This window comes from Conger conger, chromosome 4, assembly GCF_963514075.1.
Source record: "Conger conger chromosome 4, fConCon1.1, whole genome shotgun sequence".
NCBI classification, from domain to species: domain Eukaryota; kingdom Metazoa; phylum Chordata; class Actinopteri; order Anguilliformes; family Congridae; genus Conger; species Conger conger.
In genome coordinates, this window is record NC_083763.1 from 3,391,523 (window position 1) to 3,417,065 (window position 25,543).

A 25,543-nucleotide genomic window follows, 5' to 3' on the forward strand; every position below is an offset into this window, starting at 1 on the left:
AACTTACAAATGATTGCATAATAATAAGACTAGATGAGGCTCAATAAATCCATGTAAGCAAATGAGAGTCAGGGTTCACAGAGCCAAGACACAGTGTTTTTTTACAGTGGCTTTGTGTTTGTGCAGGCCAATGAGGAAGGAGACCACTGACAGCCTTTTGTTGCGACACTGGTGTGGCCGGATTGGACTAGATCAGGGGTCATATAGGGCTAGAACGATGAGGAATGCTGTTCTGGCACCTTAGATGAATAAAGTTAATGCAGTTTCACAAGCAGTGATAATCCAGCCAATCCTTCATAGCCTCTGCCATCCCGGTACCTGTATTCCTCTAACCAGTTTATCCACACAGAATCAGAAAAAAGAGTGACATATCTGTAAACAGGTTATTTCCTGTTCGGTAGCCGTGGTGCCTATTTAGAGCAACGATAGAATATGAACGCAAGCCATAGGTAATTGAATTCAGTTAGTGATATTTTAGACTGCAATTTCAGATTGTATATTTTTGAGCGTCAACACCAAACTGCAATTCTGCAATGTTTTACAGAGAGATCAATATTATACACAATGCATTTTTATTCTGTTTTGATTTGGTAGGTTACATTTTTTGATTTTGTTGTAAAGTGTCTTTGACCACTCGGAAACCCACTCCATATAATACATTTTTGTTATAACTAGCCCCTCTTAAGATATTAGAAGCTTGTTATCAAGCTTCATAGTTTAGCTTCTGAAAGTATTACTAAACTAGGTATCAGAGCAGGTTTATTTAGCTTACAGAAATTCATGCAAAAATTAGACATTGGTCAAATGTTTAAAAGTAGCCTACATTCTTACCACATTAGAATTTTAGTTAAACAGTTGAGATCGATAAAAGAAGAAGGAAAGGACAAAAGAGGAAGTTCAGATTTCTTTGAGGGTAAACATGGATTTCTCTGATACCAGTGTAAGCCTACTGCTGAAGCTTGCACCATACAAATTATGCATGATGCCTTAGATATATGCTTAACACCGCCTGCATTTTAGTTAGTTAAAAAGTGTAATCTTTTTTTAATAATCTGGTTCACAAGTTTTAACAGGGGTGGCACAGATGGTGCAGTGGGTAGCACTGCCGCCTGACAGCAAGGAGGTCCTAGGTTCAAATCCCCGTCGGCCGGGGCCTCTCTGTCTGGAGTTTGTATGTTCTCCCTGTGTCTGCGTGGGTTTCCTCTGGGTACTCTGGTTTCCTCCCACAGTCCAAAGACATGCAGGATAGGCTGATTGGAGAGTCTAAATTGCCCATAGGTATGAGTGTGTGAGAGAATGGTGTGTGTGCCCTGCGATAGACTGGCGACCTGTCCAGGGTGTATTCCTGCCTTTCGCCCAATGTATGCTGGGATAGGCTCCAGCCCCCCTGCGACCCTGTTGAGGATAAGCAGGTTAGGATAATGAATGAATTAATGAAGTTTTAACAGCCCATCTTGCATCCACTCAATATATTGTAGAATGGGGTTGTAATCATATTTTTGGTTGGTCTTCCACCGGAAAATTGGGATCCAAAGAAATATGTAAGAAAATGGATGCTGGAAACAATGGCACCTAGAGAAAATAAGAGTGCTGTCCAGATCTCATCATGCCCGCCGATGTGGGAACTGTTTTGAACTAAGACAGATGGTTTGTACCATTTTGTTACATTTGTTTAAGTGAGAACATGGGAAACGAGCTGAGTAGGAGGTGTGATCCTATTTGGACGAGGAAGAATCGGATGCTATATTCTCAGTAAAGGACAGATCTTTACCCAGTGTCAAACTAAGATTATTTGCTATCTGAGATGCCGTAACCAGTTTTATGCCATCGAGGTAATAAAGAAGTCTTAGATAACCAAGGACATGGTTGAAAAGTAAATCAGTTAACTTTTGAAATGGGTCGATTATTCATCCAGTTCCAGATGTCATTGAGCCATATGGTGATGCATATAATATTCATTCATTGGAGGAAGAGATCAATGGATATGCGTCACCATCGTCATAGTTATAAAAACGAAAGCCCTGGTAAGGCAATAAGTACAGGGATTTGGAACACAATGAACGCTGCTGAGCTGAGATATCTCCAATGAGAATACTGCGGGCAGTCCTAAAATTTCATGAACGTCTTCTAAACAGAATCACAGAGAAACTGCATTAAAGAAGTGAGAAATAATAAATGAAATAACAAAATCAATTGGTTCCTGGAACCATGGATCTTAAGAAGCAACGGAATCTAAAAAATGTATATTTGATGCCAATATATATTTGACAGGGAACATAGAAGGAATAAGAGGTTAAGGAAGTATGAAGCAAGTTGCCGGACAGAATAATATCAGAGATGGGAAGGAGGATGGAGAGCAGAAATTAATTGCTTCATTTAGCAGCTGATCATAGGTAGCAGGACCTCCGAGGTAAAACATGGTTTAGGTATAATTGCCCAGATCAATGTCGTTGCACGTCAGTCAGGTGAGATAAGGTAAGGTAGGCTGACAGTTAACAGAAAGCTCAGATGCTGCAGTTCCAGATTTCCATAACTTTCAGCTCAAGGCAGGATGCAAATTCATCTGCAGATTCGTCTGCAGTGAGAGTGGAGGATGGCGGGGGCAGGGCTACGCTGAAAACGGTATCTGTGGCGGCAAAGTGTTCACTTGGATTACTGGCTGAGGCTTGTGCTTTGCTTGGTAGTATTCTGAAGACAGCAGATCAAGATGCAGAAAGGTAAACGTCCATATCAGTTTCGGCTGATCCTGAACTGAACAACATGCAGTGCGTCGGCCTCTTCAGTGCAATTCAGTATTTGAGAAGTATATTAATTAGCTATATTAAAACTGAAAATATATATATTTATATTTATATATATATTTTTTAACATTTTAAACATATACAATAGCTAAGTGACAAATGTAATAGTATGGACCAAAATAAATTTTCTTTCGAATAGGTTGTGTTTTTAAAGCACATTAGGCAATCGATAGAAGTCCCATAATTACATTCTAAATTTTAGGTTTTTAGCCTATCGTAGGCCTACTGAACTACCCTAATGATGTACCTTTCTCAAACGGATAGATACAGTAATTTGTATTTCACAAAAAAAAAACGTTTAAAAAAAAGTTATTTTACGAATACATTTCAAATTTGGCATAATTACTGGAATAATTAGTGGAAATTAGTCCTACACCACACCCCGTCCAAAGCTATTTCAATAATAATATATACAGCCAAGGTTAATCACAGCAAAACCCAGCCACTGAAAAAGTGTAGGAACCGATTCAGATTTTTTTTATAATAAGTGACACATTTGTGACGATTTATAAAGTGTAGGCATAAACAAAGCGGCGGTTTGGGCATATTTATGAGATAGCGGATTGCTGTGCAGTTTGTGTTCTAATTGGATGCTGATGTAGGAGTTAGCCGAGGGGGGAGCTGTCGTGTGTTTACCAGGGGGAAGATCAGGCAGGAAAGACGAGTGGGGGAGCGAGCGAGCGAGAGAGAAAAACTTTTCAGTTTTAAAGAGCTGGAGGAAGCGTGCGCTGGAGCGGCGACCATGCAGGTAAATGCCTTAATTGCATTGATCTTAATTAAACCATATTGACTGCAGCTTAATTATACATTTACCGCACGACTATTATCGCGTGTCTTTAGTTTCTGTCAGAAGACGGATCACTTGGTGCAGATCAAACCGTAATGTGTCTGCTTTCTTTGAATGTTTAACCTTAAAAATCTCAAAGTTTTCTGTCTCCTCTTCGCTCTTTCTCTCCTCCTACCAATCCGTTCGCGGCTCGCCCTGTTCACGCTGTGCGTTTGAAGTATCCCAGCGTTTTGTTTTATAATTGGATAGCAGAATTTTAAAAACACTGTTGAGCATGTCCTAAATATTATTGAAGCAGTTTAGAAGTGCGGACGAGATCGCAATGGGGTTTTATGCGGGTTATATATCTCTTTGGGGGAGGAGGAAGCCGAATGTTTTTTTCCACACATCTGTAAAAGGGATCCAAATTTATTAATTACACTGTCGAAGCTATAGTAGGCCCGAGTTTTTCTTCGGTCAGGCAGCGGTCGATGTAAAACGACTTGCCCGATTGGCAGCATTCGTGTTTCGCTAAGGGCACTACTCGAGGCCGAGGTTTTTGAGGAGATTGCTGATACATATTGTTTCAGAGAAACGATGATTTATGAATGTGGATCGTGCATTTGTATTCATGTTATATGTTTCTGGCACTAGCTAGCTTGCGTGTTAACTAGCTAGCTATATTCAACGTGGCGCGTAGGTTAGCCTACCATTTTCCCCCAAATCAAAGTGAATGGGAGATTAGTTGGCTAGCTAGCCCGCTAATTGCGCTTCGACTCATTTAGCTATGGTGTCTGCCCTTTTGTTTAAATGTGTAATTAATACCACTAAGTGATTTTAAGCTTGTATATCTTACTAATAAGAGATCAAACTATGTTGTTTTGAATACATCCACTTATTTTGGAAGTTAACCACAGTTATTTAATTTTAAACGTTTTGCTTGTTACATAAGTCAAGGCGACACGGCAAGCTAGCATGCAGGCTAGCTAGCTAATTGATCCACCGGTTGGTGTTAATTAGTCCTCGGTCTAATTAAATTAGCTGGGGGAGTTTATGCATACGCATTTATACGTCGGTAATGCATCAATTGGTATTGTATTCTGCTCTTATTAATATTAAGTGTTAGATCAAACTGATAGGCTGTGCTACTTATTTTTTTTGTAAACAATGCACACTATCATTCTGGGGCCGCAGCTAATTGGCATTCTATGACGCAAGTGGGGGGCTATTGTGTTACCATTTCTATAGTTTAACGTTTCATCAGGTTTAGCTAGTTGGTTAATGGCTTTGTTTCATTGTATTTCGTTTGCATTATGACTGTGTAGCAACAAAGACAATAAGGCGACGTTTTTTTATGCTGTATATTTTCCCCAGTTGTCAGCATTGCTGCAAATTGCATGTGGGTCATTCCACGTGACGGCAACTGATTTGTAAGATTTAATTTTTTTTAATCGCGCAAGTTGACTGTCAAGTAGACGCCCTGACGGGCTATATATAGTGGGCTCCAGAATTATTGGCACAATAATGATAAATATGCCCCAAACAATAGGCTACTGTAAACTAAAAAAATAATACCGTTATTGAAAAACTATTTTCTAACGCGTGGTGTGCTTTATTAATTATTCATTGGATTCAACTAAAGTCTTAAATTTTTCAAATGAAAAATGTATTTCCGCAAAATAGGTTACAACTTTTGGCACCCCTGGTTTAATACTTTGTGCAGACACCCCTGGCAAAGATGACTGCCATGAGTCTTCCTATAATTTGTGATAAGGTTAGAGAACACATTTGGATGTTTGGCCATTCCTCCATGCAGAACGTTCCAGAATAGTTGTTTAGTGCCGCTTCTTCAGTTCAGGTTTTTGATGGGATTTATCTCTGTGATTGCAGAACATGGATGTTGTTTTCACGTACGTCTCTGCTTCCTAGCAGAGGCAACCAGATTTTCTGCCGGGTACACTTGCTGAATTAATTGTGCCATTGATCCCTTTTGGTGTGTATGGCCAAAACTTTCATTTTTAGTCTCATCTCACCATAGCATGCTCTTCCAGGCATAATTCCAATGATGTAACTCCTAATGCTTGGTTTTGTTTATTGTGTTCAGTAAGGGCTCTCTTCGTGACCCAAGAGTTTTTGTGCTTTATGGTTCTTTACAATAATTGTTAAGGGTGCCAATCCTTTTCTGAAAAAAAATTAGGTTTAAGTAAAACATGAGTGTAAATATATTTAAATAAAAGTACATAGCTTTCCCATATGTTCGAACATAACATAGAGATCAGTGGTCCTCTCTCATGGTCCCAGAGAGCTGCAGGAGGGTGTGCTGTATTTGGTTGTGCCTTACAGGTACAATAGGTAATTTTGGAACTCCTCACGGTCAAGAGAGGAATGGCAGCAGCAAACGCCTTCAAACCACAACACTGTGTATCCCTCCCCCTTCTCTGTAAATGGGCTGATGTTGAAACGCCATTGGCTGTGACAATTAGAGCCAGTTTTCAATCAATGAGCTTGAATTATTGTGGAATTTCCAAATGTGTATAAGGGCCTCGGCATGGCCAAATGGAATGAATGCATTGCCACTGGGTGAAATAATTAGCCTGCCACTAGTTTAGTTTCACGTCCTTAAAACGGGCGTATCTTTGCATCGTTCAAAGTTACAACAGTTTCAGAGTTCTGATGGTTCCCCCTTCTTTCCTGTGTTTCATATCAAGTCTGTTTATTATTGATTCAGATTAATTTATGGGAGCCTCTTTTTATTGCCTTTTTTATGGCTCATTTGTATTAGATGTTGGAAATTGCCCTACATGTTGAGCGGGGCTTTTGCTGCTGAAGCAAAAATAAAACTAAAAGCAAACCTTTCAAATCTTAATTGTGCCGTCTGGTTGTGCCTTCCTGTCACTATGCCAGTCAAGTGAGCTAAAGGATCTCATCTCGGTTTGTTTAGATTTGGCAGTCAGTGCTTCATAAAATAACAAAGTAAATTGGTTTCGGTTAGGCCTGTATGGTTACTCGATCTGTGCACGAACGTGGTTTGAATTGCGTCGGTTTTAATTCCTTGAAATGCTTGATTTGCTGTGATATGGTAACATGTTCAAACCAGTTTCTCTTGGCTTAATTGTTTGTAGGCTCATGGGTTTCATACTAAGCGGTGAAATGCAGGTGGGAAAAGGTCAAACTGTGAGAATGGTTTGGTTAATTATGTACTTAAGACAAGAGACTACAGCCAAAACTATCATACACACAGCCCCCAGGAGTTTAGACCCCTGACCTAATGGATCTGAGGATGATAATGCATCTTTCTTCATTATTATTATTCTAATCCATGCAAGGAAATATAATTAGCCTACTTATTTTGTAACACATTCTTTTATGTGTGAAATGGTGTGTAAATGGTGTTCTTGTGCTACATAAAGAAATTATGAATTTGTGGGTTATTGTTGTGCAGTGTTTACTGGGCAGCCAGAGAAGCACTGTAACATTCGAACAGAAGCAAATGTTTAACATTTTTAGAAATTACTCTTCTTTTGCAAGCATCATGAAGTTTTCTTTAGGCATTAATGGAAAATATATTTGCCGTGCATAATCAAAACATTCAATGCTGATGATTACAGCTAAAAAGTAGTTTTGTCTCCTGAAAGTTTCCCATGGACCTGAAGAGATAACATTACTCTACATAACCCCGCAATAGTGTTCACATAAATTGAATGCTGTAAATGCTAGATATTTATCTTGATACGTTTAAGGTTATTTTTCCAGTCATGAAGTCAAGGGAAGTGGAAAAAAAAAAAAATTGCCGTCATGTCCTCATAGACAATTAGTTGTTCTGTGAATTATTTGTAGTATAACATTATAATCCGAAACAACAGGTGCTGTGATCGCAATCTACACCCCCCCCCCCCCCCCCCTGTACAAGGTTGCTGTACAAGGTTGCTGTTGCTGTGCATCATGTGGCTCGAAAGAAAGAAAGCAAAGCAAATTGTTAAAGGTTTTCAAAAGGCAGTGAGATTCCTGATGGGAATAGGGGTCATGTTGAGACTCCCATTTCAAAGAAGGCCCCACAAGGATTCCCTGAAATCTACATCAAAATAAAATTGTTGCAGTTGGGGGGGGGTTTAAACTTGACTGGCCACTGGGGAATAGTGTAGTCTCCAAACTTTGCGTAGTAAATTCAGTGCATTCATCTTTTAACATTAATTTTTTTAAAACCACATTTTGGATGTTACTATACCCGGAGTACATGCTACCCCTATCATTCAGTGTAATTTCACACATCCTACCTGACCATTTGTCTCCTTTCACTGAACCCATAAATTGTTCCAAATGTTGCACCTATCGGAAGACTTTCACATCAATGTCAAAACCATACTGGTTATATCTGAAATACGGGCTCTATACAATGGCTGTTCTCCGCTACATTTCCAGAGTAGCCTATTCTTTACACTTTATTAATCCTGGCTCTGGAAAGTTCCGTGAGGATAATTTCCTCAAATCCGAAACAACACTCTCATATGGGCAGTTCATGTAGAGCAGTGGTAACCAACCCTTTCAGAAAAGCTACTGTCCAGTAGGTTTACATTTCAAACCTGATTCTACTAATTGGCAGAAGAAGATCTCTATCTATTGAATGAGGTGTGTTTTGTTTGGGTTGGAGTGAAAACCTGCAAAGGCGGTAGATCACCAGGAACAGGGTTGGCTACCACCGATGTAGAAGAATCCAGCATTGTGCCATTGTTTTTTTTACAACCGGTATTGTTTTCTGTACAGCAGCTATACCCTGCTCTACTGGTGCCTTGTAATGTTCTGAATCATAATTAGTCTCATTCAGCGTCTATAACTTTAGGAACTTGGCTAATAACCTACTGTTCACCCACTGTGTTTTCGAGTTTAAGGGGCTAGCCTCAGGCTTTAAACTTTAGTCGTGGCCTTACCCCTCAAGGCAAACCAAAATTGAATTTGCTGGACCATGTCGAACGGCTTTAATTTTTGAACAGAATTCAAAAGTGCTGTCGCCAATAATCATCGTCCAATAAGGAGCCGGCTGGCTTGCCGACCAAAATCGTGAGAAGCCGTCAACATTCCTTGCTCTTCCACTTATGCTGCCACCTTCCTGTATTTCTCCCCGTCACGTGCTGTGACACGCCCCGGGGAGGAGAGAAGGGACACGCGGAGATAAAGGGAATTCCAGATTGCACCGGCGTTTTATTTGGTAACGTTGAGCAGGGAAGGGAGAGCGAATGAGCGAAACTTAAAAAACTTAAACTTGAAAAAAATAAAATTAACAAAAAGTCTTTGTTCTGCATCCTTACCGGTTCCACATAAAAAAAAAAAAAATAACAAACCGAAATAGTAAAGGAAAAGTAAACTAAAACCCGAACAGGAGCTTTCAGCCTTTTTTTTTTTTTTTCACCTCGGTCAGTGCGACCGGCTCTCTCTCTCGCTCTCAAGACACCTACCGTGGAAAGAAGCGCCCATTTTAAAAGCCTGGACTGATTTGTGACGTAGGCCAGTCCAGGTGTGCCCAGGTGTGCCCAGGTGTGCGCCTGCTTACCCAGTCGGCATATTCCTCGGATTGCCTTGCTTCCTTCCCGCAAAACTGCACTCCTTGCCCCACTCACCCATCACCTTTCATAACTTCAATATTACAGAATTTTTTGAATTGCTGTGGTACCTTTTTATTTGAATAAATATAGCTGTATAACTCCTTCACAAGCGTTACATAGCACATTAATAAGCACGCCATAAGCATTCATAAGTGCTTATGTGGAAAAAAACGCAAATAGGCATATGGTGTGTTTTGTCAACATTGATGCAGCAATTTACATTGCCATGACATACCAAGTGAACTGACAGAAGTTATTGTCATAAGCTCTTATGAATACTTATGTAGTGCTTATGAATGTGCTACATAGTACTTGTGAAGGAGTTATATAGCTCTCATGTAGGACCCTTCTAACAAAGTGGTACTGGTAGGGGCGGCCTATAGTGTTAAGGTGCATGACTTGGACCCGCAAGGTCGGTGCTTCAATCCCCGGTGTAGCCACAATAAGATCCACACAGCTGTTGGGCCCTTGAGTAAAGCCCTTAACCCTGCATTGCTCCAGGGGAGGATTGTCTCCTGCTTAGTCTAATCAACTGTACGTCGCTCTGGATAAGAGCCTCTCCCAAATGCCAATAATGTAATGTAGTCTCCGTGTAAAAAGTCATGTCTGGCTAAAACACCGTCCCCTCCACACTCCACACCTCTCCACGCGCCTCCGTTATCTTTTCTGCACTTTCCTCTCTCTTCTCTCCGTCTTCTCTCTGCTGCACTTACTTCCCAGAGTTGAGAAAGTGGCCAGAAAAGGGAGCATCAGGAGTTCAGATCCACAAGTTAAATGCATGCTGGCTTTCTTAGTAATGAGAACTTTCAAGCCGAGAGCAAGTGAGACATAAATTCTAAGAGGCACGCCTTAGACCAAATAGGCTAAGTTGACCAATAAGTATTTCACTGATCCAACGATGATTCAGACCTGCACTTTCAGTCACTGCAAAATGATATTGTTTGGCTCCCTGTGCTTGTGTAGGGAATGTACGGAAACGGAAACGAGCGGGTCACATTAAAGCAAAAAAAAGTAAATGTACTCGGCGTTCGACGGGAAGGGCGATGTCCCTCGGCGTTCTGTCTCTGGCGGTGCCGTTCGCTCCCACCGCAAAACGCGTTTTCACTAACCGATGACTGTGACCGAGAATTTCAACCGTTCAGTTGTGACATTCCGTTGCACGCGTGGACCATCTTGGGCCAGACGAGCCGCAATGGAGTTTCCAGTTTGTGTTCGCTGGCTACCGGACTCTCGTCCCCCACCCACATATTGCACCTTACACTGGGCAAAACAGTGGCTGTGTGTGTTCATGACGACCCATTGGTCCGCACGGCCTGCATTTGTCAGTGTTTTGGCATGCGATAATGTGCGTGACGGGCTGGCGGTCCCGTTCACCTGATATGAACCCAGTACCGCACCCCGGGGATGCTAAGAATCGGTGTCGTTGAGCTGGCCTCCTGCTGGGCCGTGCTACTGCAGTTCTCATTAGCCGGATTGATTTCCCAGAGTGAAATTAATGCCCTTGTACCGCTGAATCCTTGACGGGCGCTAGCATTGCTAACAGCAGATGGTGGATGCCGAACAAGATGTCAAACTCTCTCACTGGGGGGTGGGGGGGGGAAGGGAAGGAAAACTAATCTATAGCAACATCAGCATCAGCATCAGCATCAGCATCATCAGAACTGGCCCTCGAATCCAGATCCGGTCCTGGTGTTTTCTTTTCTCCTCGGCAATTAGCTGAACAATTGGTGTTGCTGATTGGCCAGGCTGTCTTCACACCTGACTCCCAGGTAAAGGGAGGGTGGAAGACCAGCACTTCTCAGCCCTAGAGCCCCGTGATTTGATGATCCTTGGTCTACTATAATGAAACATTGGACAATACCATTTTGGCCTACTACTAAGTGAAATATTCTTTTAAAATGAAAGATATCAGCCTGGGATAATCAGATCTGTAAATTGGAATATGCAGAAGTGTGCTAGCATAGATGCTGCGGTGGGGTGTCTTTTAGGACAGATATTCTCCCTGCGTTGAATGGTCCCAAGCTAAATAATGAAGCATGAATGAAATTGTGAGACTTCAGTGTTGGCCATCAGTAATTTTCCCTTCAGTGAGTATGATATTTCTGGACTGCCAGACTAAACCTGTGAGCTCTGTTGGGGACAGTAGACCAAATAAGCAGACTAAAAATAGTGCCATTAAATTTGGATTTTATTAGGACACGCATAGGAAATGTTGTTCAGCCCGCACTGCAGCATAGGGGAAAATAAGGCCAAAATGCATCAAAGACAGAGACGGTGCATTTGCCCCATAGCTGCTACAGCACAGGCCAGGATTAATGCATTAATAAACGGTGCAATGCTTGTGAACTGTGTGCAGTGGGATGATGAGCTACACTGCTCCGGTTCAGTTCTGTTGGTTTACTCGAGTGGTAATCCAAGCATATAGTATAATGTCATTTGTACCGGGACCTTCATGTTAGTTTATTTTCTTTTGGTGTTCAAGGATGATTTAAAATGTGTGTGTGACATCATGAGCACGCTCGTTTTAAAAATAGCAGCCGTCCTGCTCTGCCTTGTTTACACGCAGACTTCTGGTAAATATTGATTTGAAGGTCCAATTTACACAACGGTGGGGGGGTGGGGGGGGTGGCTGGCTTTCCTGTCAAATACAAATCTGTCGGGTCACGCGTGTCCGAAGATACCGGCAAGACCCGCCATTATTAAACGTACATATCACACGAGTGGCGTTTGTAATAACGACTGCGTGCGAACAATAATTAAGGCAACTGGGCCTCTAGTGAAGTAAGAACATCGAACAGTATTCCTGCAGCTATCCTGAAGTGCACCATACTTACATAATGCCAGGGTGCCGTAGACGAAGACCCTAAGAGTGGTCTAGTGAAGGAACAGTACCTTAAGTGAAGATGACTAATACGAACATGTGTGGCTGGGTCATAAACAAGCACAGATGGCTTTGTTTTGCTAGGGAGTATTTTATTTTATTTATTTTTTTAAATAGATTTCTTGGTATCGATTTGGCTCTATTTCCTGGAATTAATTTCCTCTGCATTGTCATCACAGTCCATAGTTCATTGCTAATTGTGCCACATTATATCATTCTTTATATGGATTTATTTATTTTTTATTATGTACTAATACAATTTTATTAATTATGCTGCATATCTAATATAACATTTTCATATTTTTTTTATATTTTGCTTGGTGGCAAGGCATTTGGGACGTTTCATTTGCCAGGATATGGTTTTGAGGGTTTGCTACAAAAGTAATTACAGTGATCTTGAAAATAGCAAAGAAATTAAATCTAAGACCTGTTTTTCAATCTATTTTTCTAGCATTGTCCGTTTCATTCAAGATGATAAATTATTATGCGTTTCAAAACATGGTGAAACATCATCTATAAAAACACGCTGTTGTGTTATTAACAGTAAATCTTTTTCTGTACATCACTTTTAAGCACAACTGTTTATGCACCAATATTGAAATATGATGTGTTTAGTAAATGCTGTGCTTATGGTGCGATGAATAGCTGATTTTTGAGCTGTTGGATGTGACAAGTACATTTTAGTGACACATAGGTGCAGAACTCTCAAGATATTTTAGGCTGTAGAACATTTGAAATCTTCAGCTACCCACACCACTGACCTGTTTAGCAGTGAGCACATTTTGTTTGAAGTCAAGCCACATATGGAACAGTACCATTTTCAATAGCGGTTTGCGTGTTGGAAAGCATCGAGATGATACAGGCAAGGCCTCGCAAATGACAGCAGCAGGTCTCTTAACTTTAATATCCTTGTTTTTTTTAGGCTTCGTCAAATCTTATATCCATTTAAACATTGCACTGGTCTGCAAAATATGCCTAAACAAAATCACTAGCTCGCAGTGCCGTTTTCACCATATCTGTAACTCTAAGATGATGGTATAATGGTGGGTAACACTTTATTTTACAGCCTGTTAATTACCTTGTATTTACTGGGTAAACACCAGGTACTTATTAGGTAACTATTTTGATTTATTTCAGAGGTAAGTACTATGAAACGGGCTGTAAAACATACAAGCATAGCACATATGGTACTTACTGACTTTGTTTCATTGAACTTAACACTGAAGTCAAAGTACTTGCCAAATAATTCCACAAGTACCCAGTAAATACTAGGCAATTAACGGGCTGTAAAATAAAGCGTTACCTAATGGTGTTCTGATTGCTGCATTAGGAAGGTCATTCTGAGCTTGTTAGAGCATTCTTCCTCAGCTACAAGAATTAATTTGCATTTTTTTTTTTCTGCGAATGCTTTTATTCAAAGCGAACGGTGCATATCAAGGTCATATAACAAGCAACCGAACAGGTCAGATAAGGTACAATTCATATATGATTGATTGTAAGGCCATGAACATATGTGGAATACACAAGGTAGATAGGCCAAGTCTTTAACTACCATACCAAGACAACTACAACTTCAGGAACTACAGTGCCGAGACACAAATTTAAAAGTCCTAGATTGAGGTGTAAAATACAAGGGAGTAAAGACAGACGGGTGAAAAACAAGTGGCTGTAGATTAGGGAACTCCCCGCAGAGGAGTTAAGGTGCGGCGTGAAGAGATGAGTCTTCGGGCTGCGGTGGAAAATGGACAGCGAGTGGGCAGTTATTTTGGGGATGGGGAGGTCGTGCCCCTGATTTTTTTTTTTTTACCCTCTGCCCTGTCCTCCAGGAGGAGTCTGGGGAACTCGAGTGCAGTGAGAGGAACGGTGTGCTGGTCTGGTCCTGTCCGCTGTGTCAGCAAGGACAGACGGACAGAGACGCGCTCGCTCTGCACCTGACCCGCGGACACAGCGTGCTGCCCGCCTGCCTGGACAGACTGCTGGAGACCGTAAGTCTGTGTGTGTCTGGGTCTGGGTCTGGGTCTGTGTCTGTGTCTGTGTCTGTGTCTGTGTGTGTCTGTGTGTGTGTGTGTGTGTCTGTGTGCCTGTGTGTGTGTCTGTGTCCGTGTGTGTGTGCATGTGTCTGTGTCTGTGTCTGTGTCTGTGTCTGTGTCTGTGTCTGTGTCTGTGTCTGTGTCTGTGTGCTGATGTGTCCGTGTGTCCGTGTGTCCGTGTGTCCGTGTGTCCGTGTGTCCGTGTGTCCGTGTGTCCGTGTGTCCGTGTGTCCGTGTGTCCGTGTGTCCGTGTGTCCGTGTGTCCGTGTGGTAATTGCTGTTGAATTTACAGAATGTTACTTTGTAAGAGCACAGTTTCTCACAGTCAAGCATGCAAATGCTTCAGTACCTAACAACAGTGGACTGTAGTAGCAGTAATCTCCTCAAGGGTTTACAAAATGTTACTTTGTTGACTTGATTTCGCTCAATTGAGTTGGATCTAGATTTCAGTAACTGATGCATTAGTGTGCAGTAAGGGGTTAGAAAACCGAATTTTTAAGCAGGACATTTAAGGTTGAAATCCAATAGGTGACTAGAGCCACTGTACTCTTGAGCAAAGCACTTACCTGGCTTGCAAAATTTGCATGCAAATTAGAGCTTTCATTTTGAAGATATGTAAAGCTGAGAACTGGTTAAATCAATAGTTTTCATATTTTTATGAACTACTTTACATTTATATTTAATTGTGTTTTTTTCCCAGAGAAACTTACAGTTGATTAGACTAAGCAGGCAACAATCCCCCCTGGAGCATTTGTGGGGTTAAGGGCCTTGCCCAAGGGCCCAACAGCACTGATCATATTGTGAATACACTGGGGCTAGAACAACCAACCTGGTCACCAATCACCAAACTTCAGGTTCCGCGTCATGCACCTTAGCCACTAGGCTACTGCCTGGTGAAGCCACTAGAACATGCTGGTGAAGTCAGCATGTTCTTAAGGGAAGAACTAAACTTCCCAAGAAATACTGCTTTTGGTTGTTCCAATGCCGCTTTCAAATTGATATCGACTGCCTTACAGAGCTATTAGTAGGAAAATAAGGCGGCCGTTGACTTTTATCAAAATGTGAAGGATTGTTCCTGTGAATCGGTGTGTTTTAAATGCGCTTGACGTCGATTCGCTTGCGCACAATTAAAGACGTGCTTCACTAAGGGCACATGTTCTTTTCACGCCCTATGAGCGCTCTGTCTTGAGGATGGATTTGGCTCATAAAGGCCGGTGCACTATTGGGCAATGCGTCCTGCTGAATTTCTCCAGAGCGAGCGCCGACCGTGGCTGGCAGCTCCGCAGGCGTTGCCGAGGGACGGCGGCGTTTGTCAGCCCGTCTCTTGTGATCGATCGGGCACTCGGATGCTGCCTGTGCCGGGCGCAGAAGCGATGGGGGACTCGGGTGCGATTAGCGTGCGGCTCGGCCAGTGGACCGATGAGCGAAACAAAAAAAAAACACACAACAGCAGCAGCTGTCTACACCTTCTACAAATATGGCTGATGAAAAGATGTGGAAAAAACATACTGTGTTGAGGGAATATGATTATGATTATGATTATGATTATGATTATGATTATGGAGGCCGGCACGGATGGTGCAGTGGGTAGCACTGCCGCCTCACAGCAAGGAGGTCCTGGGTTCAAATCCTGGTCGGCCAGGGCCTCTCTGAGTGGAGTTGCATGTTCTCCCTGTGTTCCGTGTGGGTTTCCTCCGGGTACTCCGGTTTCCTCCGGGTACTCCAGTTCCTCCCACAGTGCAAAGACATGCAGGTTAAGCTGATTGGAGAGTCTAAACTGCCTGTGGGTATGAGTGTGTGGGTGAATGTTGTGTGTGCCCTGCGATGGACTGCCGACCTGTCCAGGGTGTATTCCTGCCTTTCGCCCAATGTATGCTGGGATAGGCTCCAGCCCCCCTGCGACCCTGCTCAGGATAAGCGGGTTAAGATAATGGATGGATGGATTATGATTATGGAGATTATTGACATGAATATGATTGTAGGGGGGCGACATTAGCTCAGGCGATAAGAGCAGTCGTCCGGCAGTCGGGAGAGTTGCAGGTTTGATCCCCCGCCATGGGTGTGTTGAAGTGTCCCTGAGCAAGACTGTGTTGAGGGAATATGATTATTCTGGGTTTTCAGACAATTCACTGTGGCAGTACATGACGAGAACAACAGATGGATAGGCTCTGCAGTCTTTATGGGTAGGCAACATTTGCTTGGAACAAGCAAGCAGTGATTTGTCTACCAATAGCTTCCCGGTGTGTCACCTGTTCTATTTGGACTGCGGTAGGGTGTGTTTGTGATGAACTGAATCTGTTGGTACCAGCGTTTCTACCATATTTCATTTTTTTATTAGGTAATTGTGTTGTGCTTCTCTTCCCTTGGTCAAGGCTGTTCCAGTTGACTGTACCGGTGAAGACAAAGCGGAAAATGACATCGGTGAGTATTAGGATGTCAGCACGGCTGCTTCCCACTCAGGGGTGGGCAGGCAGTGCAGCCATTTTAGGCATCATCTGCTTCATGAAAGAAACAAACGGCAAAAAAAGATTTAATTGCATATCCTTCTTTTTCTGCATCATGTAAAGAAAATTTTCAGTCATATCTACCAGTAATGTGCAGTGAGATGTGTTTGGAGGGCACAGTGTAGGAGAGAGCTACTCAACTCCACATCCTGAGGGCCACAGTGTCTGCAGGCATTTGCTTCAACCGTGCGCTACACCACCTGGTTTCACTAATTGGCTTATTATCTGAACCAGGCAAGTAAAATAATTAGTGAAATCAGGTGGTGTAGCGCACGGTAGGATCAAATTCCTGCAGACACTGAGGCCCACAGGATATGGAGTTAAGTAGCGCTGGTGTAGGATGTGTTCCTAAAGGCATAGTGCCTTTCTATTGGTTTTTCCCTGGGATTTCTTTCTATGGCATGCACTGATGCTTTTTGAGAAATCGGTGAAGTCACGTGACAAAAGTGTAGGCAACAATGCCCTGTGCTAACCTAGCATCCTCATGTTCTCATTCAGCTCTCTGTGTACTTCACTGTGAATATAAGTAACATCCTGTCTGTAACACAATATGCATTGCCCTTAAAATTCTCATTAACATCATCGTCATCATCATTTTAATCAGGTAGTTCTCCTCTTTTTGGCAGATGCCCCCAGTCCACAGCAGAAGCATTTGGAGATATCAAAGACTCCATCTGATCCTTCAGAAGCTGATATGAATACCGAAGGTCCTAGCCAGGCTGCTGCATTGGAGCCCGATGAGTCCTGGGTCAAACCTGCTTCCTGCCATGAAAAAGAGGTTGAAGGAGAAGAATCAGGAGACCCGGAAGAGACTGAGGGCAGCTTGGAGCCCAACCTAGAAAGAACGGAACTTTCCGGTTCGAAGGAATCTGAAAATGGATCCTCCAATGTTGCTGCTGATAAAGATGGATCCGATGCTAAAAGTAGTGCAACGGTTTCTGGCGACCCGTCGCTCGAAAGGTTTCTTGACCCCAACTGTCCCTTCAAGTGTCACACGTGTTTGGAGTCATTTACTTCCAAAAGTGCACTGAGTCTCCATTACTGTTCACCCAACCACCTGCAGCGGATTAGAACGGTTTGGGAGAAACAAGGTGGAGGAAATAACTCCATCCAACCAAATGCTATTCGCCCCTTTAGATCCAGCAAGCCCTACCAGTGCGCTGTGTGTCGCGTTTCTTACAATCATGCCATTACCCTGGAGAGCCACTTAAAATCGGTGCTGCACCAGACTCGTAGCCGAAATTCTGCGCTTTATCAGAATCGTACCCGGAAGTGTTCCAGCGGTGCACCAGGGAATTCTGGGAGTAAAGGTGCCGGGAATGGTGTAACGGCGACAAGCTCAGCTGTAAGTTCTGGAGGTGACACTACCCCGACTACCAGTGCCTCCACAGGAAATTGCAGTAACGCAGCGAGCCTGGCAGCCATGATGACCAAAGAAGAAGAGCAAATGAAAGCCCACCCAGTCCTCTCTCTGCTGTCCTCTCCCGTGGCCTCCGCTCAGGCCGTCTCTGCGTTCCTTACTCTCCTCACGTCCAGTTCTCCCTCCCTGTCTCCTTCTCTCCTGCCCTCTTTGTACACCGTGAATGCTGGCGCCGCCCCAGGCACGCCCGCCCCTCAGCTGATACCCCAGCAGCAGCTCATGCCCCTCATGCCCCTCTTCCTGAACGGGCTCCAAGCTCCGAGTCCGAATGCCGAACCCGGCAATCCTATCCTCACCCAGCCCGTCTCGGTTTTGGGTCTCAACGCTGCGCAGCAGGCTCTCTTGGCCCAAAGGCTCGGTTGCTTGCAGAGCCTGGGATTGGCAGTTGGAAGCCCCGCGGCCGTGCAGGCCTCTGCAGAGGAACAGGAGACCAGGGATGCTGGAGAAGAAGACGAGATGGTGGAGGAGCCGCACAGCCCCCTACAGGCTGGAAAGACCGAAGAGGAAGAGGATAGATGTGGAAAGGGGAGCATGTCTGAGGAATTTGAGCACAGAGAGCAGGCGGGATCAAATACGAGTGTCGACGAAGAGGCAGAGGGAAAGACGGTTTCTGAAGAGCTTTGTGGAGAAACCATTCAGCCGAATCTGAACTCCCCAATTGCTTCAAATAAAGTCCCCGATGACAGCCCTTCACCAGGCAACGTGTCCCTGCCCAGTAATACCAGCCTTAGCCCCATCCACCTGAACCTTACCCTGAGCCCTGATACCACGCCACAAAAGTCCCACACTGATACTAGCCAAAGCCCGAGTTCCAACCCCAGCCCGAACCACAGTTCCCGACACTCCCCGAGCAGTGCCGGCGCGGAGCATAAACCTAATTTCACGAGACCCGGCCGCCTCAACACGATCCCCGCGCTGAATCTTCAGGCCACCGCGTGCAGCAATGCCAACGCGAAGCCTCCCAACCCCAAACCCAAACCCAAGCCCGGACCTCCAGCAATGTCTGAGTTCCAACACCAGGTGTTGTGGGCTTTCCTAGAGTCCCGCAGTGAGGCGGACGCGGCCAGCCCGCCCCAGGAGGACTGCGAAGCCCTGAGCCTGGAGGTGGGCCTGGAGGTGGAGGAGGTCCGCAGGTGGTTTTCGGATGCGTGGGAGGCTCGGGAGAGGGGGAAACTAGGAACTGAGCACGCCGGCTGCAAGGCGTCACGAAAAAACCCGGATGCGGAGGATTCTGAAAGGGCTACGGATGAAGAACCGGAGGAAGGGGACGGTGTCCTTACCATTGTTGAGTCTGAGGGTGGTGATAGTCCAGCCAGACACAGCGGTGCCATGGATTTGTCCAGCAGTCGTGGGAGGGGGAAAGAGCAGGAGAGCGAGGATCGTGGCGGCGACTCGGACAAGGAGGAATTCTATACGTCTGTCATCGTGACGGACGAGGAAAGCCGGGACAGCTCGGCGAGGGAAGAGCCTGTCAGCCCAATGAGGGTAGACCGACGGGAACCGCCGGCTCACAAGAAGGATAACTGCGGGGGCAAAGTTCTCCGCTCCTCTACGGTGTTCCTTTCGGATGCAGAAGACGACGAGGATGACGAGGAAGGAGGGACCCAGAGAATGAAGCGAAAAAAGAAGATGGAGATGGAAAACGAGGAGGCCGATATCAAAAGGAGAAGACAGGACCCCGACGTAGATTTGGAGCTGGAGGCTCAGGCGGACCCTCCTGCTCCTCTTTCCATTTCTGTAGAGCAGCAAGGTCTTCCCAGGATTAGTGGTAGTAACATTCTACACTCTCTTCCCCTCTCCCTCTCTCTCGGTCCCTTCGCCACGCAGTTCATCAGCCCTTACGTTCTCCAACTTCCTGCTTCGGCAGTGGGGTTGGGGATAAATGCTCTGGAAGAAAATCGCGGAAAGGTCCCTTCTTTCACTAACCCCCCTGCAATCACCCGTTACTCTGGTCCCTTTTCCGATCCCCTCAATGCTCCTCCTCCTGCCTCCCACACACCACCTTCTCGGTTCCTACCCAATGGTGGAGAATACGAGTCAGCGCTGGATCTCAGCATTGGCAAAAACCACAGCGCTACGACATCATCATCCACTTCCGCTTCTATAAAGGAGGCCATTGCTCAGCGAGATCGTCTGCTGGATGGCCTCGGATTCAAACCAACCGCTGTGGGTGTACCTGGTGCAGGCGGTCTCATTGTGGTCCGTGTCAAGCCAGAACATGCCCTGGCCATCCCATCGTCCACCAACAGCAGCACAGTAAACGTCAGCAGCAATCCCAAGACTAATACTTTCTTTGTGAGAAAAGCTGAGCAAATAAGCAAAACTTTGACGGATCGAGCAAGAATCAGAGACCAGGAAAGAGAAAGGGAGAGGGAGAAGGACAACAAAAGTCCCAAGCCACAGCCATTCAAGGACATGAGGCGTTCTCGAACCATCATTCATACAGAGCAACTGGATGTGCTATATGGCTGCTACTTCAAGGACCCAAACCCAGGCAAACATGAATTTGAGCAGATAGCGGATTGGGTCCATCTCCCCAAGAAGGTAGTTCAGATCTGGTTTCAGAACATGAGGGCCCGGGAACGTAAGGGGGAGGTACGTTTCATAAGCGACGGCACTTTGGCAGCAGTGGGGAAGCCGCTCATTAAGTTCACCTGGCCTCTGACGTCGCCCATCTTTTCCAGCCGCCCCAAATCGAGCCCCAGCGGCGGCGGTGGGGTCACAAAGCTTTCCACTGCGAGCAGTCCGACTCTCGTTCATCCAAAGACGAGGCCAGAGATGGAGCAACTGAAAGAGAAGGACAAAGCGGCCCCTTTTGTGCCCAAGCCCAAACTGGAGACGCAGACCCCAACGACTGTAAAGGTAAAATTACTCCCCAAAGTAAAGGCTGCAACTGCTGCTGTCCCTGAAGGGGTCTTGGAGACCCAGCCTCCCCTGCCTTACTCGTCCCTGAAATGCAAAAGAGAAAAAGAGGAGCAAAAGCGGCAAGATGAAGAGGAAGTCACGGATGAGGAAGAGGAAGAGCACGTGATGGACAAAATCGGGCCGGGAGCCACCAACCGCATGACCCCGAAACAGTCCGCCTCCACCAGCAAGCCTAATGCCTCGGGCTCCCAGAAACACAACGGACTCAACTACTGGTCCCCGAAAGGACCGTTCAAGATCAACACTCTGACAAGAGAACAGCTGGGCCTCTCGGCCGCCCGCACCCCGGTGGTGTCGGCACCCGCACCCGTGCCCGCGCCCGTGCCCGCGCCCGTGCCGGCTGCCGGCGCCTCCGCTCCCCGTCCCATCGCCGTCAAACCCAGCCAGGCGGACGGCGGCTTCGTGCACCACACCACGCCCCGGCGGCCGCGGACCCACCTCAGCTCCCTGCAGCTGTCCATCCTGCAGTCGTGCTACGAGACCTGCGCCCACCCGAACGCGCTGGAGTGCGAGACGCTGGGGACCGAGCTGGGCCTGCCGCTGAAGGTGGTGCAGATCTGGTTCCAGAACACACGCGCCAAAGAAAAGCGCTGGAGGCTGCAGCAGGAGAAGCAGGTGAGTGGACCGTATCCACCTGGCCGCTTAAAACCTGGATGTTTTTAAGTAATTCACATTACTTGCATTGTGGCAGCTCGTATCCAATCAGAATGTCAGTACAAATGAAGTCTTTGCTTTATCGTGCTGTCAAGGAATTGCTATAAACTCACAAGTAGTTGAATAGTCCTTCTTTTGCTTATTTTGTTATTTTCCTCCGAGTGGTAAATGGCAATAAGATGAAATATGAATTTGTCCCCCTGTCCCCTCCGCCCACAGTTTCCCGGTGCTACGGATTCCAAGAAGGTAGAGTTCCGCGCGGGCAGCTACCTTCAGTACAGTGCACTCCGAGCCAACCGTCCCATCTTACCAAAACCGGTTCACCTGACGGAGGTGGATCCCACCACGCCCCCCGTCCCGGGCCAGCCGGCGGGGAACGAGACCCTCCGAGGCAGGTGCGAGGTGTGCGGAGTCGCCTTTGAGTCCCGGTCGGCGGGCAGAGCCCACGTTTTCTCCCCCCGCCACCTGGCCACGCTGAGGGCCACTAACTTTGGCCAGCCGCCCTCACTCGTCACCGGCGGCTCAGCCGCTGGTTCCGGTTCCGGGTCCGGTTCCGGTTCTGGTGCGGCTCCACTGTCTCCATCCTCTTCCCTGCCTATCAGCACCAGCTAAGGGAAAGATCGGGAATCGACGGTACGGACTGTGAGCCTGCGGGGCTCTTCGCTTTTAATGGACGCAGACATTTCGGGGTCCTGGTCTTTAAACAAACTTATTTTTTGTTTTTGCTTGGTCCCCAGGCAGGCATCCGCTAAACATTATTTACCACACTCTTCGTACCAAACGGAGCCATTTTGGATACACACTGATTTCTTCTTGCCGGTTCACTAACGGTGAGAACGATGACTGCTTTTTTGCTTTTTGCTCTAGCTCTGAAGAGATCCTCTTCTGTCACCATCCTTCTGACTCCAATGTAAGATCCCTTTTTACACCTGTTTTATGTAACGATCCTCTAAGTACTTTACTAATAAACATTGCTGGACAAGAATGTCCTGTCCCAAAGCGTCCCCTCACCCTACTGTCACTGCTCTTTAAACCAGAAAAGGAGTCTTCTTGCTATGGGATTCCTGGCCCTCCACCTTTGGCAAAATCCTGACGATATGATTTTGGACCCAATACTGTCACATTGTTATAACAAGTTACTGCAGCTGTAATGCGTTATGGCTCTAACAAACCTGTAGAACTGAATACCACTACTGTTGGTTCTACTGGATCGGAGCAATCATGGTTTCTGATCCATGTCCTGACAGAAGTAGACAGGCTACTGTACTCCTAGCTGAATTGTATCTACAGGGTTTATGGTGTGGTCTGCATTCAGTTGTGTTTTGAAGGGCCTGTTTTTGCACTTAATTTGCTCACACAAGATTGGTGCTGGGGTTTAGGCTACACTGAACACGGACACCCTTACACCCATTCTGACTGATTAGGCACTGCAACAACTCTTAGCACTGCACAATAAGGTAGAGGTGAATTGTCTGAATGGGCTCTGGAATAATAGTCATACAACTCTGGAGCTGCCACGTCTAGAATTGGGCCTTTTACCAAAAGGGTAAACCCCACTCTTGTACACACTCCTTTTGTTCAAAAGACAATCTCTGAGAGAGAGGGAGAGAGAGAGAGGGGGAGGGGAGAATGAAAGAAAGGTGTGAGCGTAGAAGGTGGTGTCAGGTTCTAATTACACAGCCCTTTGATCCGTTTTCGGTTTTACAAAACAAGCTGTGGCCATTGTACGCAAAATGCAGGTCTACAGTGATGCCGGCTGTAGTTTTCGTGCAGGACAAATTAAATGTAGTTTATGTATTTGTTATCTTGAACAAATAAAATGTCATCTTGACAGTTTTTTTTTTTTTTCTCTGCAATTTGTTTACAAAGGCATACATTGCACATGGTAAAACCTGGACCAAAAGGCTGTGGAATAAGAGTTTTTTTTTTTTCAGTCCTGACATTAAGTTTTAATGAGTATTTTAACAAAAGAAAATTCAGGATACAAATTTTTTGAGTCCCGAGATGAGATTTAAAAATGTATTTTTCACATCAAAAAATTATTAAAAAAAAAAAATCAAATAAAATAAAATAATTTTGTACAATGAATCTGTGAACGTAATGCCACAAGCATCATGTGCATCCCTGTATACATTTGCCGTCTGTATTGCGACTCAGTGCAAGGACTTGGGCACGGATCTCTCATTCTCATTGCCATCAGCACAGCCCTGTAATGGAGCATACCGAATCCAGACTGAAGTGGATGGGGGGGGGGGGAAGGACAGGGTCTGAATGCCTTCAAGAGGAAACAAAGCCTTTTTCATCCCTTCCTCTTGAAGAATGTTTGTATGGGTCTATGAATCGCGAGCTAGGTTCTGTATGTCAAGCCGTACAGTGAGTCTCAGAAGCAGCGGTGGTCCGGGAGGGGGCTGCAGACACCCCGGGAAATCATGAGCAGAATTATACGGTTCTAGCTGACATTTTTGACGTAAATCGAGATGGTGCCATAAATGTGTTGTTTATAGGGCACGGAATACGTGTGTGAGGTTTTATACAAAAATACGGTGTAAAAGTATGAAAAAATGCTAAATGTAGAAGTCGTATCTGCTTCGGAAGGCCATTGACTTAGGGATTTTTGAGGATCTGAAATCTGCTCAGAACACAGACAGGACCGTATAATTCTCCGCTCACGACATCGGGGTGGTGTGGCTGAGAGAGTTCAGCGCTTGGTTGCTGTTGGAAGGACGCATGAAATTATTATGATTTTTTTTTATATTAAGTTGTATATTGTTATTAATGTTGCTAATGATGAAAAACTAAACTTTTTTTTAAAAAGAAATATATTAAGAAAAAAAAAAAAAAAAAACGTATTCCAAAGTTGCTATTCCTTTGCTTTCTGTCATTTTTAAACACCAAAAAGCAATCTTGAGGTTTTTGACAGAGAGTGGTAAAGATGGATAGATATTTTTTAATGCAATCTGTAAAGAAATTCAGTTTCATCTCTCTCATCAAAGTCCAGGATTTCATGCATGAGCTACAGATTAATAATGTTCATGTAACTCAGCCTAAGTCGCCATTTCTCGTCTCTCATATCGACACAGACATGCTGAAGCTGTGTAATGTGTCTGTGATTGCGTATGTTCAAATTATCACTGTGTACATGAAACTGTAGCTTGTCCATAAATCTGGGACTGGGGTCACAACGCTGTGCTAAATTAATGGGATCGCTCACAATGTTACACTTTCCAAGGTAGCTAGATGTTATGGAGATGGGCTTTATATTCTATTCACTTTCCTGTGTCACTTCGTATCACTATTATAATAACTGTATTGCTTCTGCTATTATTACTGCTATTTTCATCACTGTTTTGGTTATTGATTCATTACGGTTAATATGGCATCCGCAAACTCTAAGTGAGATGGTATCGGTAGGAATATTTAACAATAATGGTGACAGTCTTGATATAATTCTTTAGGATACTGATTGTTTTTTTTGTTTTTTTTTTCTCACTTGTATCTTTTGTGTTCTCCATTCTGGGTTTTTTTTTTTGTTTGTTTTTTTTGTTTTTTTGGTTTACAGAAAAGGAAAAATAAAACCTGTATCTCTTGGGGGGACATTCATTTCTGACCTGTTCTATTATTTGGCTGATCTGTCATCCGCTGGAATATTTGGGTTCATATTGGGTCATTATATTCCTGAAATAATCTATTCTTGGGAATTGAGAATTTCTATAACATGCACTTAAAATAAAAATGATTGTGTTCTATTCCTGTCGTGTAAGATGGCATTTCAGAATTATGGCCATTTATGGCCATTCAAAGGTAAATGGTAAAATTGGAACCTGTTGTGTTTTGTTTATATTAAACAGAAGTGATATTATGTAGGAAAGGTTCGTCCACCATCTGCTCCCGGCAGTGCACCTGCCAGTTTCTGATATATTGCTAAAACACTTTCACGGTGAGCCTCCTCTGACCAAAGGTCGCAG

General features: G+C 44.7%; 1 protein-coding gene across 2 annotated transcripts; it reads left to right on the forward strand.

The window, feature by feature from the left end:
• The first annotated feature begins 3,405 nt into the window (after nt 1-3,405).
• zfhx2 (zinc finger homeobox 2) lies at nt 3,406-25,324 on the forward strand. 2 transcript variants are annotated; one of them, XM_061239250.1, is made up of 6 exons: nt 3,406-3,549; nt 13,872-14,030; nt 16,448-16,496; nt 17,206-21,539; nt 21,798-22,211; nt 22,316-25,324. In XM_061239250.1, exons 1-5 carry the CDS (start codon nt 3,544-3,546, stop codon nt 22,188-22,190), a joined length of 4,941 nt encoding a protein of 1,646 aa, XP_061095234.1. In that variant the 5' UTR covers nt 3,406-3,543; the 3' UTR covers nt 22,191-22,211; nt 22,316-25,324. The 2 variants fall into 2 exon arrangements, with proteins under 2 accessions (XP_061095234.1, XP_061095232.1); XM_061239248.1 differs by having other exon boundaries at nt 21,798-25,324.
• Nucleotides 25,325-25,543: the final 219 nt, after the last annotated feature.

What these genes read in the sequence shown, in the direction of transcription:
- zfhx2 (XM_061239248.1), top strand. An exon ending in TGGACAGACTGCTGGAGACC is followed by an intron (nt 14,031 to 16,447) that starts GTAAGTCTGTGT and finishes CCCTTGGTCAAG; the next exon opens with GCTGTTCCAGTTGACTGTAC. An exon ending in GGCTGCAGCAGGAGAAGCAG is followed by an intron (nt 21,540 to 21,797) that starts GTGAGTGGACCG and finishes CTCCGCCCACAG; the next exon opens with TTTCCCGGTGCTACGGATTC.